Genomic DNA, 26560 nt, shown 5'->3' with positions numbered 1-26560 from the left:
AGCCGTTGCATCAGCTCAAGAGCCCTTTCATATCTTGCTTTGACGTTTCCTGTAAAAATGTTCACAGGCATGGCAAACATATTGCCGTGAGAACATGAGAACTGCCTTCTAAACTAGTCCGTGTTATCCTCTATCCAGTAACACATTTTCCTCGACCCCCACAGCAAGCGTGAATCAAGCAATATCCGGTGTATCTTACTGCTTCTATGCACTCAGCCTAGTCCCATACTGTCTCGTTTTCATGTATGTCTCAAACCTGTCTCATCCTTATTTTTTCCCCATGAAATAATATAGTAGCTCAAGATAGCTAAGCTTCCTGATTTCCCGACTAACTATTAAACAAGACTAAGCAATGAATAGGAGACACTTACCAGTGTTGGCGGGCACTGGGTGTAGGATGGGTGAGCGCGAGCCTGCTGCAGCATGGGTGCCACTTTGTCGCGGGTGAAGTCACAGGTGTCCATGTGGGCGCGGATGATGGCAGCGGTGACTCGAGTGTTATCTTCAAGCTCGGCCAGCACTGCCTTCTCCTGCGACCTGGCGTTCACACTCTGCATGGCGGCCAGAATCTTGGCCTTCTCCCGCTTAGGCACGCGGCCGAAGCGCACGGCTGTGGAAGAGAGAAAGGCGAAATTTAGTACACGAGACCTTCAGTGAAATGAAAGCGGAGTTTTCTGTCTTTACAGTTTACTTTGGTAAGGTAAAAACATGAACCATAATTCAATAACCAGATAAAACGCACACCACATAACACTTCTTAAGCACACCCCTCAACCTCAGATGAAGGGCCGTGCTAAGCCAATGTCCCCTTCACAAATAAATTAATGGAGCGCTCCCCCGACCCAGGTGCGAGATGAAGCCACATCACTGCTAAGTAGAACGGTGAAGCAGCTCCCTCCGCTCGGGTGTCACTGCACGTGCACCGCGCGGTTGACTTGAGATGGAAATGCAATATGTAGGATGGAATGAAATAAAATGTTGGTAACGTGAGCTAGGTGAAGTGATGAGCGCGGGAGAAGCGGGAGGCGGGCTCGTCCCCTCCCACCATCCACCTCCCCTCACTACAATCGGCCGACGACCCGCACCTCCACACGTGGCTCAACATTTCCTGTCCTACCACCCAAACACTGAACATTTATCTCAAATAAACAATGCCAATGCACTCTACACACCTTGTTCTGCCTTTGTTCTGTCAACAAGATGAACGAACTCCCAAAACCAGTAATCTACATACTCCACCCCTGTTGGGGACAAGTCGCTCCCCCGCAGCCAAAGTCACCGTGGAGTGCTCCACCACATCCACACTCATTACTACCTATATTGATCTAAAATGCCTGGCTCCCCTTTCAATCGATCGTATACCGCGTGACTAGCGTCGGTCTTCACGCCACATGCCCGCCCAGTGTCCCTCCCGACTCACTCATTCACTATGTACACTAAGTGCACAAGTTCACCTCACAAATAACAAGTCGACACTTACTCATATAATGTGGCGCCACGCCATGTTGTAATAATCCCTTCAATATTGGCAAATCTTCTTCCGGCATTTTCATTTGTGTTGGTAGACTGTCACAAAGGCAGCAATGCACTAGGCAGCAGCAACACTACCGCCACAAACACAAGCCTTGATGCACCAAAGATCACTCAAATTCTCACAAGTATCACAGGCTTGATCACTGTTAACAGCTTTGGAGTAACACCGTAAGTCACTGAAACTCCACTAGTATGTGCTATTCCAGGTGAGGCGTCGCTGGCTATATAAACATCCAACGGTGTAGGGTGCGTGTGAGAGAATGGGAGAGAGAGAGCGTTCGCTACTCCTCCTCCGGTCTCGAGCTCGTTCAGTGAGCGACTGGGAGCGTGCGAGTACGGGCTTGGTTGGCCGGGTCGCTCCCGCCAGCCCCCCAAACGCCACCCAGGCCACCTCACCGCCGCCGCAACCCCGCGCATACGACTTTCACCCGCTCTGCACACCACCCCGCCACACTCACTCTTACTACAACCACCACTCGCTTTCATTGTCATTATCGACTGCATGACATATTAGCACAAGAGGCACTTGCCACATTCACTGGCACCTGCTGCCTCGCCAGAATTACCCTAGTATTCAACATGCTTGAGAAGAAAGCGCTAGAAGAAGCAAGGGATCCTAGATTAACCTTGACGGCAATAAGGTCGAAACTCTGTGTTAGCTTGCTGCGCTGCACGCGTCTGCCTTGGCTGTGGCCTTATCGGTGGTCACCTTCAAACCTACGCCTTCCTCTGAACGCCAACACCGGAAATGGGAAGTGCGACTCGATGCAGGTAGCGGCCGTACTTCCGCGTGTGCTGCACCCATAGCCGCTGCAGCATGGGATGCCACAAGACAACCCGAGATCCCGAAGTAACTTCACTTTCATGCCAAAAAGGAAAACTCAACTTTCATTCCATCAGTCATACTGGTGCTGACATCCAGCTAACCTTTCTACATCAAAGGAACAACTTCAACGCCCTCCACTGAGTACATGTACTGAGCGAGAGAAGAAAGTGTGCAAAACCTCCACAACTCCCTTCTCTCTTCCTGCCTCTCACCCTCACCAGTGAACCTTGGTATACCTCGTGCTCCCTGTCCTCAGTCTCCCCTTGCTGCCTCAGGCCCTCCCTTCCCGCGCTCCCCTCAACTAAAACACGACTGGCGCGATCGTTAAGGGGTCTCTGAACTCTGGGAACAAGGGGTCGGGGTGAGGGAGGCAACTCTCGGTAGGGCCAGACATACGCTTTGTGTTGGAGGGAAGCCTAAAGCCAAAACTGTATTACCTGAGCAGTGGCACAAAGGAAGCATGGTCCTGCTGAACTGCTTGTTAATGAAGTAACAATCAAAATTATTTGAATTTAATCAATCATGAATTACAAGCAATTTTACTTTCCGTTGTTACTGCTAATACAAGTTACCAAACGCTAGCTTGCCAACATTTTAGCTTTTAACTGGGTAACAAGTCTATGCGTGGCTCGAGGCTGTGAAGGGCGCGGCGTGACAGGGACAGCAGTGTACCCTTCGGCCTGGCCACCCCGTGGGGGGCAAGGGGGATGAGGCTCAAGGAACTAGCTTGTTATCGTGATGCATTCTCGGCCCTGGCATTTCCCGTGCAGACACATGGCCACGCTGCTACCCTTCTATCCTCCTCCCTCCTCCTCCCCCATCCTTCTCCGCTACACAGAAAATGGGAAAATAAGAGCGAGGCTGCAGTGTACCATCCCTCCTCATCTTGCTCTCCTCGCACCTAACAAAGCAGTGGGAAGACCACTTCTCTAAACTTTCCTATTTCTTGCATACTTATATTCGCTGCTGTGAGATTAAGAACTCTCCCTTATACCGCTCGTGGTTCCTACTTGGGGTGGCTCTTTATCATACAGGAACATGACACAGCCTAAACATCAGGTTAGGGTGTGCTGAGCCTTTATCACGTGAAGAGATCAATAGTGTACCGAGGGAGTACATGAACCATCAAACTCACTTACTGATGTGTGTGTGTGTGTGTGTGTGTGTGTGTGTGTGTGTGTGTGTGTGTGTGTGTGTGTGTGTGCGTGTGGGAGAGAGAGAGAGAGAGAGAGAGAGAGAGAGAGAGAGAGAAACACGTGCCCCCTCAGGCAAGCTACGTCACTGACTGGTGGGGGGAGTTGCGGGAGTTGCGGGCGGGGAAGAAAGTGCCACTGAACTCTACGGGTGGAGCACATAACCCGGGCCTGTGTTGAGGTGTTACGCAACAGTTCAACGGCCGCCTGACTGAACAAATGGAATGCTTTGGGTACCTTTCACGCCTCACACGATTACAGACGATATAACAAAATCTAGCTGAAATATACTGTAAATCTTAATGGCAGAAGTCCGCTGACATATAAAACATCAGCATAAGAACAAAACATAGGCGATTTATGACAAACACATACACTTACCAGTCTTGCGGGATGTCGGGATGGGAAGCTGAACCATTTTGTCTGCACTAAGAGTATTGAGTGCCTGTAAGCACCACCAGTCTGGCAGCAACATGAGTCTTGCACTACCAGGCTCCACAGCACATTGTGGAAGGCGACCAGGTGATGAGATGATGCACTTTCCCCGTCACGTGGTGCTCGGGGTTCTCGGTGCACTTACAAACAATGTATTAGTGTTTCTTTCAGGAGGCTACGGAGCAACTTATTCCAATAGCGCAATCCTTCAATGCCTCCGAGAATAAAAAGGAAATACAAGAGCCAGGGACAATATCCCAGGATTTCTTTGTCTCCTTCTCAAATGTGCTCCTCACGTCCTTCTGAGACACTGCTGGCAGAGGCAGTAATGAAGGTTGGTGAGACCAACACTGCTGCCTGTCTTTCAGTCAGTAAGCACTACCACGAGGGGACAACTGTTGCAATCACACAGCGGACGATCAGCGCGAGGATCAGAAAGCCTCGCCACAAGTTGTATGCTGTGGTTGTGGTTATGCTGTGGTATTAAATCCACACAGCGTGACTTTACGTTGAGGCCTGTCAGCGTCAAGGAGGTGCTTCGTGCAGCCGCGACGAAAGGGGCGGCGATACTGGGGGCCGAGCACCGTCAGGTCATCCACCCGTACCTTCACTTTCCTACCGTGTGACGTCACCGGCGTCAACTCACGCCACAAGTAGGTCAGCCGCGGGCCCCAGCTGAGGCCGGGCTATAAGGGCTATAACGCTTCCCAGACCAACACTTTCCTCGCCCTAATGTCACTCCGACTCACACCTCTCTGGCGCACACTCCTGCTGCACACACACACACACACACACACACACACACACACACACACACACTTTTCTTGTGTGATGCCTTACACTTGACATCATCGTGTTTTTTCATTTTTTTTTACTTCGATACAAAGCAAACCATTGCATATGATCCACGCGGACAGGAGGCGCATGGCGATGTATGATGCGCATTATTTCTACTACTACTATTACCACGACCACCACCACCACTACTAGTGCTACTACTACTACTACTACTATTGTACTATTGTAACAAAAATTTTCAAATAGTATCAGTATAATACTAACAGTAAATTATTCTTTTCATTATCAACATTAAGCCATCATTAATGTGCTTGTAGTAACAGTAGTAGCAGCAGTGGTAGTAGTAGTAGTAGTAGTAGTAGTAGTAGTAGTAGTAGTAGTAGTAGTAGTAGTAGTAGTAGCGTAGAGTGGGTGGTAGGGAAACACAAGCTGATTTAGAGTGGTAGTAGTAGTAGTAGTAGTAGTAATAGTAAAAACAGTAGTAGCGGTGGTGTGATGCTGGTGGCTTGGCTGAGGGCGCCTCTCCCGCTACAACTAGCAGCAGCAGCAGCCACGCAGCGACCGGTAGCAGGCAGCCGAGGGGAACGAGCACGGTACACGGCTTTTACTGTATGTCTTTGGCGCGTCCTGGAACCAGCCTTCCCCTCGCCCCTCTCCCTCCCACCACCCCCCTACGGTACACTCACAATCTGCCCACTCCTCCCCCGCGATAATGAGTGAGAGGTGGTGTTGCTCCGGGAAATGTAAGCAGAGAGAAGTGTGTGTGTGAGAGAGAGAGAGAGAGAGAGAGAGAGAGAGAGAGAGAGAGAGAGAGAGAGAGAGAGAAAAGAGAAGAAAGGAGAGGAGAGGAGGTAGAGCAAGAGCGAGCGAGAGAGGAGAGGAGGGAGAGCCAAAGAGTGGTGGAGATTTTCCGGAGACTTGTCTCGTGATCACTTGACGACTTTACTTCCTACTTTATGCTTCACGGAGCTTGGCGTCTGACCTTCCCTCCCTCCGCGCTGCTGCTGCTGCCACCTCTCTCTCTCTCTCTCTCTCTCTCTCTGGTTGGGTGAGAGTTTGTTGAGTAATCAGTGATGACCTTCTGCTTCTTCTTTTCTGTCTTTCTCTCAATAGATCTTAAAGAATAAGTACGAGTGTGAAATTAAAGAGAGAGGGAAAGAAAGACAGAAAGGAAGAGCAGGAGGAGGAGGAGGAGGAGGAGAGAGAGAGAGAGAGAGAGAGAGAGAGAGAGAGAGAGAGAGAGCGTGTGGGCGTGTATGTGTGTGTGTTCGTACGTGCGTGTCACTCAACATCTTTAGGTCAGAGTCGGGCAGTGACTCACAACCTCGCCAGCCACTCACTTACTCATCCCGTCCACCGCCTTACTCATTCGCGCCCATACACCCCACCCCCCCTACCCTCCCCGCCAGTGTCAGGTATGCAGCAGGTGGTAGGGCTTCAGGAGGCGAGGTGGAGCCCTGATGGAGAGATGTCATAAAGCTGGGAGACTACTCATATGTGGAGGCAAGTCCGTTACTCTCACCGTCTCCCTCCCTCTCCCTCCATCTCGCTCTTCCCTGCCTCGCCTCCACCTCCTCCTCCTCCTCTTCCTCCTTGCCTGATATCCCGGAGGAAGAAACATCACGCGCCGCCAAGTCCCACGAGAGCGAGACCTGAACGATCCTCTCACGTTGGAGTAACAGCATCTTTACTGACGAAGGCTTGTGTGCAACCAACTGCCACCAGCTTCCCCTTCCCTTCTCCGAACTGCTCCCCACATCGTTAGCCCTCCTCAGCTTCCAATGTTGCTTCACACTTCACGCATCTGACAGCAATCCAGGACAGACAGAGACATGCAGCATCATTATGAAGACCCGGATGAATTATGGAGAGAGAGATTTCGTCAGTGCCACCACCACCACCGCCTACTCTTGCTCTTCCTCCTCCTCCTCCTCCTTCTCCTCCTCCTCCTCCCGCCTTCCGTCATCCGCCACGAGTGCCTCTTAAGGGCCATGGATCGAGTGGGCTTATCCTGTGGTAGTTTTGGATCACTCTGTGTCGGGGCCACAGGGAGGAGAGAAGGAGCAGGGAATGAGCTGGAGGGGCAGGCGGGTCGTTCACCCTGCGGGGTCGCCCCAGTACCCCTTTCCTGCCCCTTCGCCCCGCCTCACTTAGACACCACCCCTCACCCGCGTGTGCCCCGTTATTTGGGTCAACTGTGGCACTGTTGGTTGGGTCACCTAAGAGAGTGATCGGACGCGTGTGGGGTACCCTCACTGGAAGTCAAAAGGGCCAGAAACAGTAGTGATGTCCTCGCCATGAGCCCTCAGCGTGGCGATGCTTATGTGTGTGAGGCGAAGGAATGCACTCACTCTCACATAAATGTGTAATTATATAGTAACAAGCACGCAAACCTCTTTTGTTGAGAGAGAGAGAGAGAGAGAGAGAGAGAGAGAGAGACTATACAAATTCACACGTGGGGAATGTCGTCCAGCTTGGTAAGGTCGTCCCACCACTTCTCGCCGCGCTTCCCTGCTTCCCTCCCTCACATCCCTCGTCCTGACCTCACTCACTCCCATTCTCACACTTTTCCCTCTTTCTTATATATTCGCGAGCAGTAAGTAACAGAGATTAGCGGCAGGTTCTTTGTGGTGGTGATAGGAGGTCACGCGAGAATAAAAGGCGCATATCGGGTCACAGCACTCCCAGGCGCATGTGGGTCGAAAGGTCACCGGAGCCTGACCTGAGCTACAGTTAGTTCCTGGATGTCATTGTCTTGCTACGTGGTGGTTCTTTGTCCACAGCCTCCCATCACTTCATCGTCTACCGGGAGTTAACGAGTCTCAACCACGAACTGCCGTCCCCCTCCCTCTCCTTCTCTCCCGGCGCTTGAGAAAAAAGTGGAAAGCAGCAGTAGTAGCATCAATAACAAGGGCGTGACCTCTGGGGTCATACGGACACAGGGCAGCGGGATGTGTAGCCGTGGGCGCCGCGGTGAGCTGCTCCTCTCCCTCCTCTTCCTCCCCCGCCCCACCCACCCACCACGCCTGGCCACGGTCACCTTTACCACCCCCACCCAACTCCACATCTCCCCACCCACAGCCTCCTCTTCCATCCCCTCCGCGTGTCTTCCAGGCCAGTTATGTGCCTACGATTTGCGGGACCCGGTCTTGTCCGGTGCCGAGGGGTGACCTTGGCTGGCGCGAAAAGCATTCACTGGAACTAATGCCCCGCCGTGACCTAACCCTAAGCAAACAATTCCAGGCCATTCTTCAGCGGCGGCTTGCGATACGGGGTTGGTAATTTGTTGTTCTGGCGTGAAATTTTGAAAGCGTAAAAATTTTCAGAGCGTAAAAGCTCAGCCTAGATTCATCATTTGCAGCAGCGCATTTTTCCCTTTACTTCTTGAATAATGTTTCCATCTCACGCGCGGCCGAGTTTGCGCCATGACATGGAGGAGACAGAGCGGTGAGGGTGGGAAAGCCAGTGTGGGTAGCTCTTCCACCACCACCACCACCACCACCACCACCACCTCCTCCTTCCCCTCCTCTACCTCCTCCCGCTAAGAGCTGCTGCAGGAGTCAAGGCCTTGTTCTCTGGCGCCTTCATTGCCCTACATCAGCGCTCCCTCCCGCTCCACGACTCTCCCTTCCACTCTCCCTCCGCCCCTCCGGCCCTGATCTCCTCTCCCAGCTACGAAGCGGAGTAACGGGCACCACGCTGACCCGGGAGGCGAGGACAAAGCCTCATAGCACACCGAGGAGCCAAGAGGCAGAGGGCATTGGTCCGGACTTCTCTGTTGACCCGACAAAGACACGTTGCCCTACTTGAGCCATGACAACAGAGGCGCATGTTGTATGGATAAGTGAGAGAGAGAGAGAGAGAGAGAGAGAGAGAGAGAGAGAGAGAGAGAGAGAGAGAGAGAGAGAGAGAGAGAGAGAGAGAGAGAGAGAGAGAGAGAGAGAGAGAGAGAGAGAGAGAGAGAGAGAGAGAGAGAGAGAGAGAGAGAGAGAGAGAGAGAGAGAGAAGAGTTATGAGTAGCAAATACCTGGTCGGTGTGAAGTGGATGATAACGGACAGAGTCAAGAGGAAGGGAACACTCACCATCTCGAGACATGCCGACGGCGATGCACTTCTTGAGGCGGCAGTACTGGCATCGGTTCCGGTTGATTCGGAGGATGGAGCACTGCTGGTTCTTGGTGCAGGGGCGGTACTGGATCTTCTGCTGGATGCTGCGACGGAAAAATCCCTGCAAACAAAGAAAAGAGAGAAACGCGACTTTAGTAACATAACACTCTAAGAAATGAGAAAAACACTTGAAAGCATTCCTAACCTTGAAACTCTCCCTGCTGTTCACACTTGTAATGCATTATATTCCAAGAGACAGAAACTTCTTGTTCAGCCTCAAGTCATTTACTTAGTTTACCTCACGTATCGTCGTTTGTGTTCCAGGAGACACTTCTCACAATGAACACCTTGAGGAAACACAGTAAGGCCACGAGTGACAAGGCATGTAAATTTTTGACAACCTTTCTTTCTTTCTCTCCCTCACTCTCCTCTCCTACAGTACATGCTGAGGGAGCAGTACCGCGTGGTTCATGTTCTCCCAGCCACGGACAGCACGGAACAGAATGCTGAGGGCAGTCTCCTCCTTTATACACCTAGCAACCTCACTTCCTCCTGGAAATGCCATCCCCAAGAAGCTGGAAGAAGAGAGCGCGCGTGTGTGCACTCCTGACCGTGAACTTGAGGCGCGCGTCGAGTTCTCAGCACCGAAGAGATTTCCCCGAATGCCATGACGCATAAAACCCGTTGTGGGGAGCGAGCTTTCGGTTCTAATGCGGCAGTGTAGGGGAGGCTGGGGTGGTGGAGAGGCGGAGCAGGGCGAGGCGAGGGAGGGGTACGAGTAGGGGAGATTATAGGATATTGGAGAAAGAGGAACCTTAAGGGAGGGAGACTGTCAAGTGTGATGATGGAGAACGTCTGGCTGGGTGCAGGTATTGTGAGTACGCGGCTAACAAGAGTTCAGCGGAAAGACGAAAAACTCAAGTAAAGTAGAAATGGATAAAGAGAATAGTAGATGAGCAATTTGGTAGTGTATGATTATTACTATGTGCAATGCGAACAAGGAAATGTCACAACGCAGGTTTTCCAAATGGCTCTCTTCTCCTACTCCTCTTTCTTCCTCATGTATGCGTCACCTCTTCTTTCCTTCTTCTCCTCCTCCTCCTCCTCCTGTTCCTCCCTCATCGGTGCGTCACAAGCCACGGTCGGAAGAGCAGAGCAGCCTTACATACACAGACATACACACATCTCGGTACCGTAAGAACAAACCAATGACAGGCGGCCACGCGGCTCACACCATCCAGCTTCGCTGCGCCCCCTCCCTTCCTATCACGCCTGGCCTCCTCTCCCACTACTCCTTTCCCGCCACCTCCTACAACTCCTTCCTCCATCCCACCCCCTAAACTCGCCCTCCATCTCACTAGTGTTTTTTCTCTCTTTCTTTCTTTCTACCAAGCAAGGATTAATATTCTTTGAAGGCGAAGTAAATACCCTCTTGCCGGCCTCCCACAGACAACACACAGAGGACGTTCGTGATAGAGACGCTAACGAGAAAGACGCAGGTAGAGGTGAGAGGGAGGGAGAGAAGGAGGGGAAGGAGACCGCTCTCTCCGGTCAAGGGCACCATCCACCATGACGGAGGAGGAGGAGGAGGAGGAGGAGGAGGAGGAGGAGGAGGAGGAGGAGGAGGAGGAGGAGGAGGAGGAGGAGGGTGAAAAGTAGGGGAGAGAAGAGGGGAGCAAAACACCTGCCGTTATTAATGCCTTTTAAACCTTACCTGTCGAGGTCAGTGTCCCCTTTCCTAAAACCATTACTCTCCTTTCCTCTTTCCCTTCCATCCCCAACCATATCCCACTCCTTCTCCCAAGTCCCTCTCACCCCTCTCCGTGATGTAACCCCAAACCTACAACCAGCAAGGGTTAAGAGAGGGAAAAAAGAAACTCAGTAAAAAGAAGAAGAAAAAAAAATGAAACAGAACCAAGGAAAGCGAAAGGAGGAAAAGAAATGAGAATGAGAAATTGCACGCAAACCAAAAGCACACGTGGAAAATATATAGAGTTCAAGCAGTACGGGACTGCAGCAAGAGGAGGAGGAGGAGGAGGAGGAGGAAAGGGGGAGGCAAGCGTTACTGATAGGTGTAATGGAGAATGGGGAGGAGAGCGGGAGAGGGGGGTGTTAGTGAGTGAGATGGGGTTGGTGGAGATGTGGGTGGGCTTGAGGGAGGGTGGGGGCGAGGGTGGGCGTAGCGGGACGAGTTGCCGATGTTTCCTGGGTCGTCGTCCTCGTCCTCCACCACCAGCACCACCGCCCGCACCCCCGCACCCCGCCACGACCCCAGAGGCTTCTGGAAACCCTTACGCAATTCAGCAGCGGAGAAGACGGGAAAGTCCACGGCGAAGACTCAAAGAAGCAACGGAAGTCAGACCAGACGCTGCTTTCTTTTTTTCTTCTCTTATTTGTTCTTTTTATCAATAAATTTATTCACGGATTTTCCTTCAAACAATGTATCGTGCAATTCACATGCGTCACATTTCTATCTTCTTTTTCCTCCATTTCCGTACTTTCCCTGTATTCATTTCCCCTTAAGCTGTCTTCGGTTATTTCCTATTTCATTTGGCTTTCTCTCTCTCTCTCTCTCTCTCTCTCTCAGTAACCTTCTGACGTTATGATCAGCGAAGCGTGAGTCACTAAACAAGGCTCGTGTGTGCATGTATTGTGTGTGTGTGTGTGTGTGTGTGTGTGTGTGTGTGTGTGTGTGTGTGTGTGTGTGTGTGTGTGTGTGTGTATGTGTGTGTGCACTGGCATGGAGAGGACAAAAGGACATGGTTAACTAACTACATCGCGCAGGAGCCAACGACCCTAGAGTCCCGCTACAGCCCTCCCTCGGTTCGCTATCCTTCCTTGGGGCGCCCAGAGGAAGGAAGGCGGGAGGCGTGACGCTGCTCTTCTTCCCGCCGGTGACTGATGATGATAATCCCAAAAAAAGAAAGACGGATAGAGAAAGAGGATGAATAAAATGGCATAACGGGTATTTGCTAAGCGCCTCCCATTGCTCAGGGCTGAAAGGAGTGTTCGGGGAAGTGATATATGACTGGGAACGAAAAGGAGAAGTGGAGTGAGGATGGAAGAGGGAACAGGATGACTATGAAAGAAGGAGAATGGATAACAAAAGGAGATGAAGAAGGTACAGGAGACATTAATGCCCCAATTTGCCTTTTCACCCCCATCATCTTAGCCCTTTGTCCTGTGATGAGACGGTTTCTTCTCCAAAGATGGATAACCTATAACCCTTCGGCCTCACCCTCCCTGTCAACAGTCCCCGTTCCTCCGTTTCATCGCCTTGTCTCCCCCTCCATGCAAGATAATCTACACTAAGACAAAAACAAGACTGTCCTCAGCTAAAAAGGTGAAAAGGATAAAGGCAGCGCCTTTGTGATGTCTGTCTAAAGGAGAGACTGTTCTTTCATTCCCGTCAGGGCGATCCCCTTTCCTTCCCTCCTCCTTCCCTGAAGGGCCGCACTCGAAGCAGCTACCGGATATCTCGTTATTAGGGAACCATTTCACTAACTGAGGATAAGAGGAAGAGGAAAAAAATAAGGATCCCGTTAGTTAAGGTTAGAGAAGAGCAGCGGGTCCGTCCCTACCATATCCCTTTAGGGGGAGGAGAGCAGAAGCAGGAGATGGAGGAAGGAGAGAGGATCCGCCCTAATGTAATGACTTCGTCTCACAAAGATGGTATTTCCTCCTGAACTCTACCTGAACCCTCCTCAGTGGTTCCTCTCCTTCCCTCTCTCCTCTCCTCTCCTTCATTCCTCCAAGCCTCCCCTCGCCAGGCCCTCGACCCTGTTGTTGCGTAAGGACAGCCGCCCTTCCCTCGCCTCGTCGGTTAAGGATGCTGACGAAGAGAACACCGCCACGCTGCATGCTCGGCGGAGACGCGTGGCCTACGATGCAAGTTTTACGCTTTGCAACTCTCGGGTCAAAACAAAAGACGCTTGAAAGTGAGACTCTAGCCGGGTCGTAAGAGGGGCGGTGAGTGGCCTTGGTGCCATCCTCCCCGTTCCCTCACTTCCCCGCCCTCCTTATCTCCCCCACCACCTCACTCATGAGCGATTGGAGTTGTGCCATCAATATCAGTCCCTTCTAGGTTATCAGGAATAATCATAATAGCGAATGAAGGCATTTCCTCGGACCTCCGCTCTATAAAAAGACCTTCGGCACTCTAAGCCCTCCTTCCCCTCCCCAGGTCCCCTCTCCCCGCCCGGCCCTGGCACCACGCGCGACCTACATCTCGGTCACTCACCCTCTCGCTCCGCGCCTCACCCCGGGCCCGCTGCCTGGTTTGTCATCCATCCGCCAGAGGGACTGAAGCGGGGGATACTACTGCAATTTTCGTGAAAGGGACCACTTTCCGAGGTCATAACCCGCCTTGCTGTGGACATGAGGAGGGAGGAGAGGAGGGGAGAGAGAGTATTACACTGCTTGACTGTTTTCCATGTAATGTGGAGCAGGTCTTGGTTACTGTGGTGGCGGAGAGGCGCGTGCGACTCACCACTATTGTGTGGTCCATGTGTGTTTCTCAGCAGGAGAGCGAAAGTATATACACACATACACACACACACACACACACACACACACACACACACACACACACACACACATTATAGTAGGGCAAGTATAAACAGATCCATCACTTACAAGCATTAATTCACATTTGTCTTGGCTTGTCTTCTCCTCATCACATCCGCAAACACACACACACACACAAACAAACAAACAAAGCAAGCAAACCCGACGCGTGTGGTCCTATCCTTAGCTCAGGGTTGAGTATGTATGTAAGCCGTGAATGTAAGAAAGAGGGGCTTTCTTACGAACATCAAGATAAGGGGAAGGGGAGGGGGTTAAAGGTTTCGTGTTGGGAGTAGAGGACAGGGGGCGAGGGCTTATTTACGCTCCGCAGAAAGGGGAACGCCAACCAGGACACACACACACGCACACACAGACACACACACACACACACACACACACACACACACACACACACACACACACACACACACCTTTCGGGCAGTGTCAGGCAGGGCACTGATCCCCTGTCCATGATAAGATGGGAGAAATAGTAGGTCAAGACGCGGGTTGTTTGTTATCACACCACCCAAAACCCTCCCTCACTCCGTCACCCCTTTACCTCACCTCCCTCATAGGCCCTCACCTGCCAGTCTGCCGCTCCCTTTACCCCTTTAATCAACGTCATCACCTTCCAACTCAATCACCTTCTATTCCACCCCTTCCCCCCCCAACCATGCCTCTCCCCTTCCTTCCGGCATGCTCCTCCTCTCTCCACGTGTCGTGCTATTGAACCCGAGGAGAGAAATTGCTCAACAGAGATAGACCGCGAGGGAGAAGAAAGAAAAAATGGAAAGTGAAAAATGTAAACAGTAAATGAAGAGGCAAATGAGATGGAGGCGGCGGAGGAGAAGGAACAGGAGGAGGAGGAGGAGGAGAAGCTGGTGGAAAAAGAGGATGAGAAAGCTTAGATGGCACCAACCCCGACCCAGCCTTGGCACCCTCCCATCCATCCACACAAGTCACTGACCCCACGGCACTGTCCTGATACAGAGCCGGGAGGGGAAAGGGGATGATGGGGAGGAGTGGAAAATGGTGGGAAGAGAGGAGGGAAGGGTGGAAGCAACTCTCCCTTCTGCTGCTGCTGCTGCTGCCTCACTACTACCATTGCCGCTCCACATAGCCAGGACATTAATACAAAAAGTGGCCTAATTCCCTTCTCTTCCCTTTCCTATCTCCTCGTCTTCCCTTCACGTCTTTCCCTTACATGAAGGCTTCCTATTAACGGTACTGCACTGGTGACTGAGTTTTATCCCACCTCTCTCTCTCTCTCTCTCTCTCTCTCTCTCTCTCTCTGAACACAAAACGAAAAGTAGACACATTTGTTCACTACGGCAATTATCTTTTTTTATTGTCTCTTTCTTTCACTCCTTTTTCTTCCGCCACTCTCCATTGTAAAGACCACTTTCGACCAAGCTGGAGCCGAGCGAAAGTTTTAGGGGGATGGGAGGGAGAAAGGGAGGGATGGAGGGAAGAAGGGAGGGAAGTGAAGCCTCCCCTTTCATACTCTCTACCTCCTCCCCTCCCTCTTTCTCTCACTCTCTTCACCGCAATATTCGAAGAAGGCTTTCACTCAACTACTCAGCCTCCTCCTCCTCCTCCTCCTCCTCATCTTCTTCTTCCTAGTCACCATCCACTTTCTATGCTCGGTTTGGCACGATTACACAATCTCGCTAATGTGGAGATGCAAAAGTTCAACACTCGGAATGCTCTAATGAAAAAAAAGAAGAAAATATAGAAACTGAAATCAAATGTACTGATGAAAGTTGCATTAGAAAGTGACTGATGCATTTTCACTTTTTTCTGACCAAATACCAAGTTATACTGATGTTTGTCTTATAAGAGAGAGAGAGAGAGAGAGAGAGAGAGAGAGAGAGAGAGAGAGAGAGAGAGAGAGAGAGAGAGAGTTGCACCAGAACAAAGGAAGGAAGGAACGGGAGAAAAGAAGAAAGAAAGAAAGGAAGGAAGGAAAGAAGAAAAAGTCATGTCACGTTCCTAAGCGTGAACCTAAGCGCTCTCGTGTGTGTGTGTGTGTGTGTGTGTGTGTGTGCGTGTGTGTGTTATTGTCATCTCTCCTCTCCCCCGATCCATTCACTTTTACCAATGTATTATGTGTTTCTTTTTGTTTCGCTCAAGGTAAATGGCAATGGCTAAGGTCGTTGTGCACTTTCCCTTACTACTACTACTACTACTACTACTACTACTACTACTACCACCACCACTTGCACTCTTTCCTACTCTCTGTTCATAACAATACTACTACAGTTCTACCATTACTTTTATCACGACCACTTGCACTCTTTTCTACTCTCTCCATCACTTTCCTACAACTAATACTACTGCTACTACTACTACTACTACTACTACTACTACTACTACTACTACTACTACGACTACTACTACAACCACAACTTCACCTTTCCCTTTTTTAGCAACAGCAGCAGCTGTGGTAATATGTGGCACTCCATGACCTAAATTTAATTCCTGGCTGAGGGACAGCGCACGGCCGCTATCCTAAATACTGTGTTAAGGTTACTACAGTTCATTCCCCTCCGCCTTCCCCCTCCCGCTGCTCCCCGCCTGCCTCTACCCTCCCACCAGCGCCCCTCAGCACCTACGCAACCATGGCCCTCCCTCCCTCACACCACAGCACCCCAACACCAGCCCCGCTCGCTCCCTCACCCCGCGCGCTGGCTGCCAAGTGAGCGATAACACTATCGTTGTTATTCAATAGTGTGCTGTAAGCTCTCCCATAATGGTGCCTCTGTGAAGGCTGTGCTAACGAGTGCACCCAAGGAAAAGTCAGTAAAGATGTTAAGAAGTGTTTATATGTACCGACGTCTTTTTGTTTAGGGAGTAATGTATAAAAAACATGTTAATTGTTCTCTCACGTCCATACGTTAATGTTTATTCACCTAAACCTTCCACCATTGCATTGGCCCGGCTTTATGCTGCATGATAATAGCTGAAACATAACCGTAATTGTAGGAAGAGTGTGAAAAAAACGTGAATTAGTGAGGCATTGACGTGTTGATACCATTTCCGCGAGCCTCCCCTCCAATGACGTCAGCGGGGCGGGGGAGAGCGTTCCCATTTTCTGTGGTGGCGGCAGTGGTGGGGTCGGTGACCGCGAGGATCACGTGACGCCGACGGCCAGGCTGATAGAGGTGGCGGTGATTATCCAGCGAATCGAGTCCATTACACACGGTATCTGGTTCATATGTAAACGAGGTGACGACAACGGCCACTGAGGCGTTATACAAGCAAGGAACAAACGCGCACACTCTCTCTCTCTCTCTCTCTCTCTCTCTCTCTCTCTCTCTCTCTCTCTCTCTCTTCCACGAACTCTATGTAACACCTGTATAATATACATTTCTAACTATCTTTAGTATCTCCACCACCACCACTTCACTTTCCATCACCACAACTGCATCACTTCTCCCTCCCCCTTTCTCTCATCCCCATCACTACTACTGCTCACCACTTTCCCTCGTAGTGTGCATACACACAACACACACACACACACACACACACACACACACACACACCTGTCTTCACTGCGGCCACTTTCATCACCACCACACTCACTTTTATATATTCTACTACTACTACTACTACTACTACTACTACTGGGTGGGTTTAGTGAATCTCTCTCTCTCTCTCTCTCTCTCTCTCTCTCTCTCTCTCTCTCTCTCTCTCTCAGCGTGTGTTCCCCATGACCCTCAAAATTTATAATGCACCTCTCACCCTCATGTAATAATTGTAATCCTCCCTTTTCACTGTTCCTCTTCCTTCCCTCGCTGTCAATGGCACCACGAAGAAGGAGGGGGAAGGGAAAGGGGGAGGGAAGGGAGGGGGAAGGGTGCCGAGGTTACTGACCCGGGTGCCTGATGGAGGTGTGTATCTGGGTCATTCAGTGGCACTCCTCCTCCTCCTCCTTCCCCTCCCCCTCCTCCTCTTTCCCCCATCTCTCCCCCTCCCTTTTGATAGCACCACTCCTTCCCCTTCCATCCCTCCACCACTCGTTAACTTATGTCTGTCCTGCATGCAAGTCAAGCCCCGCAGTTTTGCCACAGCAACGCACGCAACACTGCCTTCGTATGTCGTAATAATGATGATGATGATGATGATAGTAGTAGTGATGAAGATAATAATAACTTTCATATTGACTTCACCACTAGTTTCCATACAGCTGAGCCATGGTGGTTTGAGGAGAGAGAGAGAGAGAGAGAGAGAGAGAGAGAGAGAGAGAGAGAGAGAGAGAGAGTCCTTCCTGCCCTCAGTCTCTTCTTTAAGACGGGAAAGTGAAAGTCGGGACGTGTCTACAAACCACGGTTGTAGGGGGGGTGGCGAGTGAGGAAGGAGGAGTATGAGAAGGGTGGGGGAAAGAAGGGAAGGAAAGGAGGGAGGCTAAGGAACAGCATTACGCCCCATGACCCTCCACGGACCCTAATCCAACAATATCACGACCTCTAACTTTTTTTCCTGCTTCATGCCGTGAGATGCCCTGTCATTCCTTGCGTCATTGTGAAAGTTACGAGCCGAACACGGTTGTCAGAGACTCGTCAACTGTACCACATCACCAGCACGCCATGCCCCTCCCGTGTGACCCCGCGTGACCTGACTACAGCCACCGGATGACCCCTACAGCTGACCCAACATCAGGCAGGTCACGAACCCTCCGCTGGGCATGAAGGGTCAAAACTTTCGCCCACTTAAAGCAGCATAACAAGACCTCAGAGTCAGACATTAGCGTCGCGACCCTGCCTCCGGGGCGTAAAAGTAAAGTGAGGTCAGCGGTATTGTTGTGACCTTGAAACCGGCGTACCGGGACGATGGGGAGGGCGATGAGAGGGAAAGGGACAAAAAAAAAGAAAGGGAACGGGAGAAAGGGGCGTAATGATGAGAAAGTTGTAAATTGAGTTGAAACTTGGCAACACTGCACCTAAGACTTTACCAAACCACACTCCTCCCACCCCTCTCCTTCTGCCACTCTTCCTCTTCCTCCTTCTCCTTCCCCTCAAGTGTTTAGCAGATTGTGTTCACTCTCACGGAAGCCATACATCCCAATAGAAGAAAAAAGACCCCACCATTCACCATTCCCACCCGCACGGAGACGCCAATGGCAGCGACGGACTCGGCTACCTGTGGAGTAAAGGTGAGTGGCATGAGGCTGAGGGCGCTGCTGGTTTCGGGAGGTCAGCTTGAAGAAGGCGAGGGAGGAGGAGGAGGAAGAGGAGGAGGAGGAGGAGGAGGAGGAGGAGGAGGAGGAGGAGGAGGAGTAGGGATGTACTAGTGGGTGTTGGTGAAGAAGAGACGTAGAGGTGCCCTTGATTGCTCTCTCTCTCTCTCTCTCTCTCTCTCTCTCTGCATCTTCCTTCTCCCTCATTTAGACTTAACATGACAAACGTGAAACAAGTTTCGTGTTATTGGCGTCAACAGAAGGACGCGAGTGATGCCTCAAATCAAATAATAGTCGGGTAGGGGGAGCAGCAGAAGGAAGAAGCGGATGGGAAGGAGGAGAGCAATCGTCCGTCCACCACAGCCTGACCTTGGCGGCAACGACCCTTACGCGTCTCCGTCACAAGTATCAAAATCCCATTACTTCCCAGAGTTCAAGGTAACGCTAGAGAGGCGATTGTCCTAATAACCTTCAGCTAAGATGCCGATGTCAGTGGCCAGCGCGGAAACCATAACCGCGGAGAGGAGAAAAAAGGAGAGAGAGAGAGAGAGAGAGAGAGAGAGAGAGAGAGAGAGAGAGAGAGAGAGAGAGAGGTTGAAAGAAGCGTCACCACTTGCCGCCCTGAAGGACTTCGTGGCGACAAGTTGAGAGAAATAAAGCAAGGCTGTCACTCGTGTCATCCTGTGTGTGCAAGGTGCGAGCGGCCCTTTGTGTGGCGGTCCACCTCGACGCACCACAAAGGAAGGAGCTCCGCAACGTCACCTCGTCAAGGAAACTCAGATTGATCAGTTTAAGGAGTGAAGAAAATGTCTCTGTACTTGTAATTCTTCTGAACAAGGCTGTTAACGATGACAATTAAAAAAAAACTGTTGTCCAGCTGCATATGTGTAGCTGGGAAAGTTAGACATGCTTAGTAAGGGCTAGTAACGCTCTGCCTCAAGATCCAGAGAGGGGAGTGACCGTCCAAGGGCTTGCACCACCTCCCGGCGCGCCTCGCAAGGTCACCACGCAGCCATGGGGGAAGAAGGGAAGTGGCAGGCGCAAAAAGTCTTAAAACGTTTGGATTGCAAGACTGATCAACGACAGGGGAATTAAAGACGAGAAAACGAAAGTAACACTAGAAAGTTGAACGGCAGCACATGGTGTCCCTAAGGACGCGGTCCAAGCATGACACCCTGTGTGTGTGTGTGTGTGTGTGTGTGTGTGTGTGTGTGTTCATGTCTGCGCGCGCATGCATGCACGCACACACACACACACACACACACAGGCATATCATAAGTGTCAATTAGCGGCTCAAGGCAGCGCGGCAGGGGCGGTGGAGGTGGGGTAGGGAGGCCGCCCACGAGATATAAAGAAGGTCAGTCACCCTTACTAGTGGCCCCAATACTCTGGGCCGCTGCCCGGAGCAGGCGAGGTTATCACGCGCATCGTTCCCCCCAACACTCAACTTTTCCACCCAGTTACACCCTCCTCCGGACACCAGGCCAAGGCGGCGCCGCCTCAGGTGAGCCCCGCCCATCGCCTCCCGGGCGGCCTTCTTTCGTCACTTGCTCACCTGGACTACTGTTCAATGCGTCAGTAGAAAGTGTGTGTGTGTGTGTGTGTGTGTGTGTGTGTGTGTGTGTGTGTGTGTGTGTGTGTAATATCCTTGTGCCCTAAGACGACCTCGACTGGTCATTCCCCCGTCAGGCTGAGGCTGCGCAGGCTTAGCACGGTGTGCAACTGGCCAAACGTCTTGCCCCGCCGAGCATGCATGACCTCTTCAACATCTCGGAGACAATATAGACATAGACATAAACCCATCGAGCGCGGAATGCAATCAAGCCAGTCGCCAAGCACGTGAGGCTTGGAGGCGCGGTGGGATACAATAATCAGTGCATGACGCAGACGCCACAAGCGCCACCATGCACGGGACAGGGAAAAGGGGAGGTGGTGAGTGCGCGGGACCTCGGTTAGGTCATTGTCCCCTCATCAGAGTTCGATTCAAGGGGGCGACGTCGACGCTCAGCAGTTGCTTGGTCTATTTTTGAGAGACTGTTGCCCGCTGCGCAGAGGAAGGAGAGTGAGGGCCTGGTTGGTGGCTGCCCCGCCGCCAGCAAGCCTCTCACTATACACCACTCAGTCAGAGCGCATGTCCTTGAGGCTGCTAGCTTATGATTGAGCGGGTTCTTGCCAAGAATAACATCAATACTCCTTCATGATAAGGCTGCTTCTCACTCACGAGGTCTGGTCCGACAGGCAGACCTCAACAGATCAAAGCATAACAGGAAAACATGTGAGAAATCAGCCAAGATTTTACATCAAGAACTCTGCTCATTTTCATTGATAACTTGACATGCAATAGAGACTCTTAATGACAGGATTCGTGGCTGACTCTCGTGAAACAGTTTGGGAAACAAAACTTACCTTGCAGCCCTCGCAGGAATGCACGCCATAGTGGAAGCCTGATGCTTTGTCGCCACACACGCGACACAGAACTGTTGTTCCATCAAATTCTGTGGAGAAAAGAAAAAAAAATTGTTAGAAGAAAATCTCAAGATAAATGTCACGTTTTCTCCCTTTCCGCCCACAAAATACACATTGAAATTATAGTATGTGTTTGTCCACAAGGTTCAGCATGAAGCCTGCCGCTGAAGAATGAATTAGTGTATAAACAAAGTAGCAGATAAATATAACATGGGCTGAATAAGTGATCCACTAGAGATCAAACCCTGTGACTGTTTGGTATGTTCCAAGAACCACCATCTGGCGGCCAGACGCCAGATGGTGCCAGCGAAGCCCTTGGTGACATGACGGGGTCAGAGCTGCTACAGAACGGTGTAGCAACAGGCCCTCAACGCTGGCTGAGGCAGCCACTCACGCCCCCGCCACTCACTCCACCTCCTTCACGGCGGCGCACACTAGCGGCCCGTGCGGCAGTCATCACTACCTTCACACACTCACCACAAGGCACAAACACGTCTAAGACAGTCATGCACACTGATCTTACTAACCAACTAGTTTGAACGCTCAGAAAACGAGAGTAAAATCAGAAGGCTCTTAGTATCTTACCGATCACAGTTTTGTCGATCAAGACCTGGGAGTCCATAGGCACTTCATAAAACTCCTGGTCACAGTACATGGTTGCGGCTTGTGGTTCACAACAATATCCAAAAAGAGGCACCTCCACTGCCACAAGTATAAAACCTTACGAGCGTGTACCACTCTCACTAGCACATGATTAATTCACTTCCAAGTTCTGCAAGCATGGCTCGGCCGAACAGGTACAAGACATATGTAGTCAAGCACCGCTAAATGCAATATATATTCTCACTACAGCACTATCACATCTCTGGGTGGTGAGGAAGAGCAGACCTGTTCACTCTGTACAGGAGAGGCTCCGCGGTAAGGCAGGTAAAGTTTGTCAACACGTGCACGGCGTGAACTAAGTTTCACTATCAGCGGCCACGACCGAGCGGGAAAGTGGACGGGGTTGTACTGGCAGCAGCGGCGGCGGCGGCCTGAGCTGGGAGTGTGGCGGGGGTGTGGGGTGGTGGTGGGGCAGGGAGGGGCTGGGGAGGACGGGGAGGAGGGGCCCTGTCAGAGAGTGAGGCGAGGCGGGAGAAGCGGGAGGGAAGAGGAGGAGTAGGGGGAGAGGTGAAGGCGACCAGCACAGCTCCGCCAGCCACGTTGGAGCCACAGGTACACAAACACACAGGGCTGCTGCTGCTGCTCCCACGTTTCCTTGTGCAGCAGGGACTCCTCTCAGCACCAATCTGCCATTCTCTCTCAAGCGACAGCCACCGGGAAAAAGAGAGCGTGACGTCACGAACTGATTTGATGACGTGGTGCAGGACAGTGACCTTCTGCTTCCTCCTCCTCCTCCTGCTGCTGCTGCTTCACCTCCTCCTCCTCCTCCTCCTCCTCTTTTCTCCTCCCGTCACCATACACTCTTTCCTTCCTCCTTTCCCCACCTAGCGCCTCACAGACTCCCACTTCATGCCTCTTCCCTCATGCCACTCTCAGGCTCCCACCTCACCGACTCATTCCTGGCACTCACTCAATCAGTGATACAAACATCTATTCAGACCTTCACTCTAAAACTGAACACTGGTCTTGAGTTCCCGAGGGCCGAGGACACGTAGCGAGGCCTTGTGCCTATTTACCTCGAAGGGCAGACAGCAAACACGCGACAACCAAGGTGTTCTGAGGCTCTGTCCCTAACCTACCTCATGTGTCTGCCACACCACCACGAGGTATCGACCCACCTTCCCCCTTAATTATAAAATAAAAAGGTTGTTGGGTAGAAATCGATATTTAAGCTCTGTCGCTCCTCTCCCCCTACATAAAGTTTGGTATCACCGTAGATGTTTTGCCCTTACGCCGGGTTTGACGCCGCGCTCCCTCGCTGTTGGCTATTCGAGTCAGGCTGGAGTCGGCGTCCCTAGGGAGAGTAGTCACGGAAGCTACGTAATTATGGCCAATCACCAGGACACGAGCTCCCAGCAGTCAGGCACTGCTATCCTCACATGCCCGAATCCCTGCTTTCACTTTTTAAATCACCAGAGCGACCATTGTGAGGTTCCTTGTGGCAGGGGAGGGGGTGCGGGCAAGGGAGGCTTGGCGGCCGGTGGGTGAGGGAGAGCTGCTCCGCAAAGTGTGAAAGTCAAAGTAATTGGTTTATTTACGAGGCTTCGTTTCATTGTTTGATTTTAAGAGATCAATTTGGTCACATTCTCCGTTAACTGTGTTGGTAAGTCCGCGCGCGCAGTCAAATAGATACACACACACACACACACGTCACCTTGAAGATGTTCCCAGCAGTTGTCCTCGAAAGCCTCCCTCCATTCTTTTTTATGCTATTATCCCTCCCCCCTTCCCTCTTCTTTCCTCCACTAGCCTCCTTCATGCACGCCTCACACAGCAGTCCCCCTCTTTTCCTAGCATCCCTCTATCCTCTCCGTGTGCCACCTCCCTCCTACAAAGAGCCACCTACGAGTATAGCTACCTTGAGGCCCCGAGCTTCCTCTACATGACCTCCCGCCTCCATGTCTCGCCCTCACCCTCACCCTTGTCCCAGACCAGGAAGAGGGAAGGGAATGTCCTCGTTGGGTGAGGAAAAGGAAGTGGGTGAGAAGGGCTTTATGGGAGCGACTAAAGTGATCCTAGCCATGCAGGGAGCTTTTTTGTCTTTATTTATTTTTGTCAGAAAGAGAGAGAGAGAGAGAGAGAGAGAGAGAGAGAGAGAGAGAGAGAGAGAGAGAGGTATATAATCAAGAATGCGAATGACACAACATTTGATGACGAAAGTGGTTGTGCTGGTGGTGGTAGTGGTAGTGGTGATGGAGGTGACTCTCTCTCTCTCTCTCTCTCTCTCTCTCTCTCTCTCTCTCTCTCTCTCTGTTTCTTCTTTACCTAACAATGGGCAGGTGTAGTTGGTGAGGAGCGGCAACTACTCCCGATGTAACCTTCACCCGTATACCGCACAGGCCTCAGGCCCTCCATCTCTACCCCCTCCCCTTTCTCCCTCCCATACATGCCCCCTTCCCATACCATACTCTCCCCTACCCATAACCCCCACCCTGTCTTCCCTCCCTGCCCATCACTTGGTACAGCAGATCGCTTCCTATTACCGCGTCTCTTAGCCTTCCTATTTCTCGCCTCACTGCTCACACCTCATGACTCTTCACTTACCCCTGTAGAAGAAGGGAGAAGAGTAGGAAGAGAAGAAGGAGGAGGTGAGAGAAAGGAGGGATGATGGGGCACTGGATGATGGGGTACTTGCGTGTCCTCTTGGCGTGGCTCCCGAAAGACTAGTGTAGAGAGTTCAAGGCCAAGAGAGGACGATGTAAGCGACGCCCCGCATGCTGAAGTGTCTTGTGCTTGGAGGGAGAAAGAAATGCGCGCGCATACACACACACACACACACACACACACACACACACACACACACACACACACACACACATATACATGGTCATAGCCTCGCAATCTCATTATGTCCTCTGCCAGAGTCTCCTGACAGTGTTATCATCAATGTCTGCCTTGGCTCAGCACGTCTGCACCTCCAGATTATCATATTATTATTACTATTATTATTATTATTATTATTATTATTATTATTATCATTATTATTATTATTATTATTACTATCATTATTATTATTATTATTTATATTATTATTTATATTGTTAGCACTATCATCATTATTGCTACTATTTCCCAGGTCGACATTATTTACTTAACGTTGAGTAGCTTGTGGTCGTTTAAAAAATGTCAAGAAAGAGGATGTCAGTTAATTTCAGAAATTATCAGACTACAGCGCAGCATTTAAATGAAGAATAAAAACCTAAATGAAGAATTAGACCATAGATACAAGTAAGTAAAATGAATCTAAGTAAACAGAACAAGTGTGTGAGTGTGTGTGACTAAGACTCGCTTGTCTTGTGTTCTGTTGACTTGGTTTCTTGTTACTTTCAGCTCTTTGTCCATCTAGGAACGTTTTGCTTTGCTATAATGTGTGTTTGTGTTTCGTTCTCGGAAGCCACGAGGTGTGTGCGGGAAAGAGTGAGTCGTATAAACCAATGATGTGATCAATATCATTACAAGGCAACGCACCACGCACCACGCTGGCGGGGAAGGCAATTGAGGCGGTGACGGAGGCGCATCACAGCCTAGGACGAGAAACAAAGCGTGGCAGCTGACGGGGCTTAGGGAGCGACACCCTGGCAAGGTCCCCCTCAGACGTGGTCCTTCCCTGGGGCGGCAGGGAGGGGGGCAAGCCAGCAGCGCCTCAGCTCCTCACTGTTGTTGTACAAGAAGGTCGGCGGTGCGGGCGGCGGGGCTGCGGTCAACGCCCTGCTCAAGGACCGTCCTCCTGCCGCTGCTGCCAGCCAGCCCGGCCCCTCCTCCGAGAGATCTTCCAACCTGCCAGCCCCTCCCTCCCTTTCCGAGGCCCTCACACAACAGGCAACACAGTCATTGTCACTGGCTCAGAGTAGCAGCAGCAGCAGCCTGCAACTCGCTACTTAACGCACCACAGACTCCCTATGAGCCCCTGCTACCCTGCAGCATTCGAGTCCCACTTGAAGTGAATGGTGCCGCCCCACGTTCTTATGTAGCTCCGTGACTCACTACCAGAAGGGAAGGTAGGGAGCGGGTGTGGGGAGGGGACGTAGCACGCCCTTGACCCGAGGGTGGCGGTGCCAGGCTGGTCCTCGGCAACCCACGCCCGCTTGTTCCACTACTTGAGGGGGTTAACATGCCACCTGGCCACCGCTCCTCCACCCACATCCACTGCCACGACAGTCATGCAGGACCACGCAGTCACCCGCAGCTAACACGCATTAAGTTGGACCATCATGACCCGCCCAGGGCTTCCACCTTCACCTTGGCGTGGTGTGCACCACACAGCGTACGTTTGTCTGCAGCTTACATCTTACCAATTAGGACATTTTTGGAAAGATAAATGAGCTGCACATCCCGTGATTCACGCTCCCTGCTAAACTTACTCTAGTGAGGATGAGAAGCGAACTAGCCGGCTGTAGGTATGAGCCAAGAATACACTTGAACTTGCCCTTCAGCTGTTGCTATGGGTCCTAGGCTTGTGGTCTGTCCTCACCCTGCCCTCCTCCCCACACCGGCATGCCTTCCACCCTGGCATTGCGTCAGGACACAGGGACAGATGGAGACACTCGTGGTCAATGAGTAACCTTATTCAGCAAGTTGTTAGACATTTCTCTCCTCTGTTTTAGTGTCTCGTCTGGGCAAATGACGCAGTTATTAGGTGGTGTGTTGGTTGTTCATGAGAGGCGTGCAAGTATGGGATGACCTCGCCAGTGCTATGGGGATCGCCGAGGGCGTGCGCCAAGCTTGGGCGGGAGGGAGGTCGTCACTGGAGTCCCTAGGGCGGAGGACACTTGAGCTTCTCGCTGTGTGGGACCA

The 26560-nt window shown here is 51.4% G+C and overlaps 1 protein-coding gene across 4 annotated transcripts in view; it reads right to left on the bottom strand.

Annotated features, from left to right (window-relative positions):
- The window catches only part of LOC123515176 (nuclear hormone receptor E75-like), a 341788-nt gene that overhangs the window by 6713 nt on the left and 308515 nt on the right, over positions 1-26560 (bottom strand). For 3 of the 4 annotated variants that reach the window (XM_045273684.1, XM_045273685.1, XM_045273686.1), the window contains exons 2-4: positions 21044-21132; positions 8869-9013; positions 372-610 (exon numbers count right to left, since the gene is read on the bottom strand). In XM_045273684.1, the coding sequence (XP_045129619.1) occupies positions 372-610; positions 8869-9013; positions 21044-21132 (473 nt within the window). Of the gene's footprint in view, positions 1-371; positions 611-8868; positions 9014-21043; positions 21133-21688; positions 22110-26560 lie in introns of those variants that run through there. The other variant, XM_045273687.1, reaches the window with a different exon arrangement.

This window comes from Portunus trituberculatus, chromosome 38 (genome assembly GCF_017591435.1).
Source record: "Portunus trituberculatus isolate SZX2019 chromosome 38, ASM1759143v1, whole genome shotgun sequence".
Taxonomy (NCBI): Eukaryota; Metazoa; Arthropoda; class Malacostraca; order Decapoda; family Portunidae; genus Portunus; species Portunus trituberculatus.
This window is presented reverse-complemented; position numbering and strand designations above follow the sequence as displayed.